Source organism: Penaeus monodon, chromosome 38 (assembly GCF_015228065.2).
Source record: "Penaeus monodon isolate SGIC_2016 chromosome 38, NSTDA_Pmon_1, whole genome shotgun sequence".
NCBI classification, from domain to species: domain Eukaryota; kingdom Metazoa; phylum Arthropoda; class Malacostraca; order Decapoda; family Penaeidae; genus Penaeus; species Penaeus monodon.
Window position 1 is genome coordinate 22,893,695 of NC_051423.1, and position 7,500 is coordinate 22,901,194.

The following is a 7,500-nucleotide window of genomic DNA, read 5'->3' on the forward strand; positions in this document are numbered from 1 at the left end:
ACTGTATGCCTAGTTTTCCCCTATATCATGCCTAATTTTCCTAATACTGCACACCTAGTCCTCCCTTATACTAGATAGCTAGTCTCCCCCTCATACTGCATGCTTCTGTTTCCTCATACTGCGATCCTGCATTTCTATCCATAAATAATAGGGTATTACGACCCTATAACGGAATATAACAGCAGTTTTACGTAATGTAGGTTCCATCCCTGGCCAATTTTGCACGGTCCCTGAACAATATGTCTGAACAATATTCGTGTATGAACAATAGTGGCTGTTCACGTACAGTGGCCAGCGTGCTTGGCCCTTCCTTCACACTGCTTGGTGATTAATTCATTAGATTATTTTCTAGTTTTATCATTATCTTTAAATCTTAGGAATGTTTCATATGACGCTTCGGAATAGGACGCATCTACGTGAGTGTTGTTACTAGGAAAATATGGTTCTATTATTGTTGTTATAACGAGTTTGTTATTATTATCATCTATCAGTAACTGTATCGTTTATCAATATGATCATCATTATAAGCTGCAGTTACCATCTTCATCACCAACGCTATTATAATTCTCGAAATGATGATCACCACCATTATTGACAGCACTCGCATTCATAAAGGCTATCACTTTTTCACTGACACTATCATTATCATAATCATACTGATGCTATCGCCTCTTTTTATGCTTCCCTGCTGTGTCGGATACAATACGGGTATATCCATTTGTCAACAAGCGTTTATTTTTCACTCAGGTCATTTTTCATTCATGTTCGTTTGGGTTCATGTTATCGGTGTTATGTTTTGCCTTCCTTGCATTATTGGCTGTTGTTTTTCTGTTGTTGTTGTTTTTTCGTGAAGACACAATCACTTTCTTATGCATATATATACTTTTTTTTCTTCCGTTTTTGCCAATTCTCTCTATTTATTATTTTTTTAAAATAGATTTTCTGTTTTCCTTTGCGTATGTTTTTATTCTCTATATAAGCGGTTTCTACAGTGCATATTCCTGCAATGGCGGTTTCTACCGTACATATTCCTGCAATGGCGGTTTCTACCATACATATTCTTGCATATTTTCTTTCAGCCATACACATTTCTGCATAATTGTTGTTTTCTACTATACACATCTTTCTATTTTTTTCGCGTCGAAGTTGCAAACCACATTCATATACATTATTCATATACATTTTTTGGAGGTTAAAAAGATGTATAAGTGAACGCAGAATACCACAGACGCGCTTTAAGTGACAGAACATTCCTTACTTAGATATGTAAATAAGCACGGCTACTTACACATGCAGAACCAGACACTTGTGCTCTAAGTAACTTTACAAGACTGAATAAGATCGAAGGCATAAGTGCTTGCGATTTTAAGTCATTTTTCATTTTACTTATCTTTTTTTCTGCGTTTGTTTCATAATTATTCGGACTAAATGCACGTGTCACACAAAGGAAATTTATCTTCACAGCGTCCTCAGTTTATCATATTATTCATTTCCACTTGTGTGTATATATATTATTCTTATTTCCGTACGTCTTCTGCTTTTATTTATTCATTTTCCATGCGTATATATATATATATATATATATATATATATATATATATATATATATATATATATTATATATATATATATATATATATTTTTTTTTTTTTTTTTTTTTTTTTTTTTTTTCTTTCTTTTCTTTTTCTTTCTTTCTTTCTTTCTTTCTTTCTCTTTTTTCTTTTCTTTTCTTTTTCTTTTTCTATCTTTCTTTTTCCTGTTACTTTCACATTTACATATATCTATTTTTGTAAGCTTATTAATTTCCTTTTGTCCGTTCTTCTCTGCTTCTTTACATATATTTTTGTATATATATATATATATATTTTTTTTTTTTTTTTTTGTGCGTCCTTTGTTATAGATATCCATATATATCTATATTTGTACATATTATCTATCTACTTCCATATATCTATCGTTGTACGTCTATGCATATAATTTTCTTCTAAACTTCTATTTCCTTTTCTCTTTTTCTTCCTCCTTCTTTCGTTTTCTTCTTCTCTTTCCTTCTTTTTTTTCTTCTCTCCTCCCCTTCTCCTTCTTACTTTTTCTCTCACTTTCCTTTTCTCTTTCTTTTCTCTTCTCTATCTTTTCTCTCCTTTCCTTCTCTTTCTCTCCTTTTCTCCTTCTCTTTCTCCTTCTTTCCTCTTCTCCTTCTCTTTCTTTCCTCTTCTCCTCCTTTCCTTTTCTCCTTCTCCTTCTTCTCCTCTCCTTTCCCCCTCTCTCTTTCCTTTCTTCCTCTCTCTCTTCCCTTCCCTTTCTCTCCTTTCATCACGTGGTTCGTTATTTGTCGCAGCACTTTGTCTAGCGTCCTTCTAACGCCCGTGTTTTCCCCTCGTCGACACACACACACACTCCCCCTGGCGTTGTTTCCCCTCACTCGTGCGTCTATCGGACCCTTGCTCTTAAAAACCCTTGTTGCTATTACCAGCTTTAGTCTCTTAGTTAAATAAAAAAAGAAAGAAAAAAAAAAAGAAAAAATATATATTTTTGGTAATAAGAGAATTCATTTTATTTCGAATGGGGTGGGTGAGGGGGAGGGGGGTGGAGGGAATTGAATTTCTATTTTGTCTCTCTTTCTCTTTTTCTTTCTGTTTTTGGATTCGGCGGGTGAGGGGGTAGGGGTAAAGGGGGTGGGGTTGGGTGTAGGGAGGGTGACTTAAAGTAACTTATCTGATGATCAGGTTTTAATGATCATCTTTAAGAATCGCATCCAACAGGACACGGTTCGGCCGCGGACACGCTACGAATCGGCCACAGACAGAGAAAGAACAAAGAGCAGAAACACGGCGTTAAAGGGGGACGATATACTCGTTCAGAATCACCTTAGGACGCCTGTGTCGCAGTGGTGTGTTCACAGGAGTTCACGCTCAGCGGTGAACCTTGACAGTTCATAGTCTCCCTTCCCCGGCCGCCCTCCGGTCAAACACTCTCGACAAACACGCGCGGACAACTGGCTAAGGGGGGGCCACTCTACGAACGGCGGGAGGCCATGGCCCAAGAGGAGGACGAGGAAGCCCGAAAGACAATCTCGCTCTTTGTGGGAATTGTTGACTATCGGGAACTGAGGTCGGAGGCCCGCTCTCCCCCTCCGCCACACAGGGGCCCGGGCTGGAGCGCGTGCGTCCGTGCCCCACCGCCGTCGAGCGAGGACTGGCTGCTGGCCCGCCACGTTCCTCCTCCTCTCCTCTCCTCCTCCGCCTCCTCTTCCTCCTGGTGGTGTCGCTCTTACTCTTCATCCTCTTTCGTCTCTTTCTCTTTACCTTTCTCATGCTTTGTTTCTGTTCCTATTCTTTATTCTTCATTCTAATTCTTTCCCTCTTTTTCCTCCTTCTCCTTCTCGTTTCCCCCTCTTCCGTCTCTCATCCTGGTCTCCCTCCTGCTCTTTATCCTCCTCTTCCTCCTCCTCCTCCTCCTTTCTCTCCAGCTCTTCCTCCGCTCGTACTCTTTAATCTCAACCTCTCCTCCTCTCTCTCCTCTTCCATCTCCCCTTCTTCCTCGCTACTCTATCTTCCTCATTCGATCCCCCTCCTCCTCTTCTTTCCCACCATCTTCCTCCTCCATCTCCCCTTCCTCTTCATCTCCTTCACCTCCTTCCCTTGTTTCTCTCCCTTCTCCTCCTTTCCCTGCTTTATCCTCCCCTTCCTTCCCCCCTTTCTCCCCTTCTCTCCTCTACAGCTTCCCGTTCCTACGTTCACTTAGTCACCTGCGCTCGAATCCGACCCTTGAACTTTGAACTTTCAGCCCTTCCTCTCCCATCTCTTTTAAGGGAGGGGAGGGGGCGAAGGGGGGAAGGGGGAGGGGGGAATGGGGGAAGAGAAGATGAAGGGGGGAGGGGGAGGGGGGAATGGGGGAAGAGAAGGTGAAGAGGGGGAGAGGGAGGGGAAGGGGGAGGGGAAGGGGAGGGGGAAATGGGGGAAGAAAAGGTGAAGGGAGGAGGGGAAAAGGGGGGAAGGGGGAGGGGGAAGTAAGGGGGAAGATAAGGTAAAAGGAGAAGGGAGAAGGGGGGACAGAACATGAAAGGAAGGGGAAAAATAAAGGGGGGGAAGAAGATAAAGGGGGAGGGAGGAAGTGGAGGTGAAGGGGGAGGGGGTGAAATAGGGGGTAAGAGAAAGTGAAGGGAGATAAGGAAAGGGGGGAGGGAAAGGGGAAGAGAGGAAGGGGATGAGAGAGAAATGGAAGTAAACAAGGGTGAAAGAGGAGGAAGAGAAGGGGGGGGAAGTTCTGTCTGTCTCCTTCTCTCCCTTTTCTCTCTCGGCTCTCTCACTCACTCCTCTTTCTCTTTCTTTCTCTCTCTTCCCTTGCATCCCTTTCCCTCCTCTCTCCTTCTCCATCACCCTCCCTCCTCTCTCCTCCTCCATCACCTTCCCTCCTCTCTCCTCCCCTCTTCCCCCTCCCTCTCCCTCCTCCCTCCTCCTATCCCTCCCTCCTCTCTCCTCTCTCCTTTCCTCCTCTCTCCTCCCTCCTCCACCGTCTTTCCTCTCTCTTCTTCCCCTCCCTCCTCTCTCCTCCTCTTCCTATCCACTCTCCTCTCTCCTCTCCCCCTCCCTCCTCCCCCATCCCCTCCCCTCTCTCCTCCTTTTATCCCTCCCTCCTCCCTCTTCCCTCCCCGTCCCTCCTCTTACCCCTCCCTCCTCCCCCACCTACTCTCCTCCCTCCCCCCCATCCACTCTCCTCCCTCCTCCCCCATCCACTCTCCTCTCTCGCGCGTTTGAGATTAAACACTCGGTTATATCAGTCATTTGTCGCTCGAGTGTGTGACGGGAGAGAGAAAGAGAGAGAGAGAGAGAGAGAGAGAGAGAGAGAGAGAGAGAGAGAGAGAGAGAGAGAGAGAGAGAGAGAGAGAGAGAGAGAGAGAGAGAGAGAGAGAGAGTGAGAGAGAGAGAGAGAGAGAGGGTGGGTGGGGGGGTGGGGGGATTGGTGGGGGTGGGGGGAATCATCAGCTCTTGTCTGGGCTTAACGAGGATTTTTCTTTCGCATTTACTCCGAGCGGCAAAGCGATGAATAAAACCTTGGGAATGAGAGTGAGAGTATGTGTGCGCGCGTGTATGTATGTGTGTGTGTGTGTGTGTGTGTGTGTGTGTGTGTGTGTGCGCGCGTGTGTGTATGTGTGTGTGTGTGTGTGTGCGCGCGTGTATGTGTGTGTGTGTGTGTGTGTGTGTGTGTGTGTGTGTGTGTGTGTGTGTGTGTGTGTGTGTGTGTGTGTGTGTGTGTGTGTGTGTGTGTGCACGCGTGTGTGTGCCAAAAGAAGATACATGTCCACGAAAAAGTGTAATTATAAACACAAACCACCACACAGGTCAAACATGCAGATTGCACAATTAAAAATGTACAAACGCATATAATATATATCATATATATATATATATATATATATATATATATATATATATATATATAAATGGTTACTGTATAAGAAAAAAAAAGAGATACAAATATTTAAAAATATCTGATACACACAAAGGAGATAAACACACGATAAAAACAAAACAAAAAAACAAAGAAACGAAACAAATAAAGAACAAGAACACAATTTAGTAAAGTACCATCAAAACAAAAAAATCCTTAAAAGAGGAAATCCACTACAAACAAACAAACAAACAAATAAACAAATAAACAAACATTCCACACAAATGAAGAACAAAAAAAAAAAAAAATCCACAGCACACTAACGAACAACAAAAAAAAACAAGAAAATTAAAAGTGAAAAGAACAAAAAAATAACAAAACCAACAAACAAAACAACAACAAAGTAAAGAACAATCAACAACGAAACAAACAATTTATCAAACAAACAAGTAAAAAGAACGGAAGACAACATACAAACAAACAAAAAACAACAACAAATAACCCAAAACAAAGCAAAAAATAACAACCAATAACCATTGATAAAAAACAAAAAACAAAGTAAACAAAACGAAACTACCAATAACCCATAAACAAAGTAAACAAAACAAAACTACCAAAAACCCAAAAACAAACAAAAACAAAAAAACAAAAATAACCCAAAATCCAACAAACAAACAAACAAACAAAAAAAAGGTCCCACGCCACGCACGCCAAAATGAACGGCTGAACAAAGAACGTACGGACGGCGGCGGGCGCTGAACGTTCTGGCCGCCGTTCTGAAGGCGTTGATATGTGTTCATTTCTAATTGTTAATTGTTAATTTTGTTTTATTTGTGTTAATTTTATTTATCGACTTTATTGTATCATTAATGTGTCAATGGCCGGGGTTGATGCTTTGTTGTTTTGCAAGATACGAGGTTGAGTCGAAGTTGCATTGTGGTTGGGGGTGTAAGGATGATAAGTTGATGATGATGATGATGGTAATAATGATAATGATAATAATAATATAATAATAATGATGATGATATAATAATAACAATAATAATAATAATAATAATAATAATAATAATAATAATAATGATATAATAATAATAATAATAATAATAAGAAGAAGAAGAAGAAGAAGAAAAACATAATAATAATTATTATCGTTATTATTATAATCCTTATTATTATCATTATTATTATTATCATTGCTACAACTATTATCACGATTATTATTATTATTATTATTATTATTACTATTATTATTATTGTTATTACTATTATTCCAATTACAATTACTTTATTACCATCATCATTATCATATTACCATCATTACTATTACTATTATTATCATCCATTCTCTTGTTCTTTTTCACTTTTTAGGAAAAAAGAAATCTTAAATACGATTTTGGGAGATATATGATAAAATAAGATAACCAATATAATTCTCCTTATCACTCTCCTAATAATTTTCTTTCTTTTTTAAGGGAGGGGGGGGGGGTAATTAGAAAAAAGAAAAAGAAAAAACAGAAGAAAAAAAATATCATAGTCTTACCTTTTTCATGTAATGTTGCATCAACATCTTGGTCGATTTTCTTCGTTGATTTCTTCAAGACGAAATGAAGATGGCTGGATTGGCCTTGCAGTTAGCTTGTGTGTTTTGATTGGCGTTTTTATTACTACTTTTTCTTCTTCTTCTTCGTCTTCTTTCAAGGAATCACGTTATTTATGTGGAGAAGTCAGTGAAGGTTTTTTTTCTATCTATTTATTCACTCTTACTTATAATTATTATTGGTATTGTCATTCTTGTTATTATTTTATCCAGGGAAAACAATTTTTTTTTTTTTTGCTTCGAATGTCTCCCTTTTATTTTTGTTTTCAGTTTCTGTTTTTATTTATCAACTTTTTTTCTTTCTTTTCTTCTAATGGTCATTCAGTTTCTTTCGTTTTTCATTTCTCTTCTATTCTCCTTTCTTATCATTTAATTTCCTTTTATTCTCTCGTTTGATTTGTTTTTATCTTTATTATTACTATTATTATCACTGAATTTCTGTTCTTATCATTCACTTCTTTCTCTCCTTGTTTATCATTCAACTTCCTTCTTTTCCCTTTTCTCCAAAGAGAGAG

At 39.4% G+C, this 7,500-nt stretch overlaps 1 protein-coding gene across 3 annotated transcripts in view; it reads right to left on the bottom strand.

The window, feature by feature from the left end:
- Positions 1–7,259, bottom strand: part of LOC119596473 (snaclec 1-like) — an 81,647-nt gene extending 74,388 nt beyond the window's left edge. Inside the window, exon 1 of one of the 3 annotated variants that reach the window (XM_037945739.1) lies at positions 6,929–7,258. In XM_037945739.1, coding sequence (XP_037801667.1) covers positions 6,929–6,955 — 27 coding nt within the window. In that variant the 5' untranslated portion in view covers positions 6,956–7,258. Of the gene's footprint in view, positions 1–2,864; positions 3,335–6,928 lie in introns of those variants that run through there. The other 2 variants (XM_037945741.1, XM_037945740.1) reach the window with 2 other exon arrangements.
- Positions 7,260–7,500: the final 241 nt, after the last annotated feature.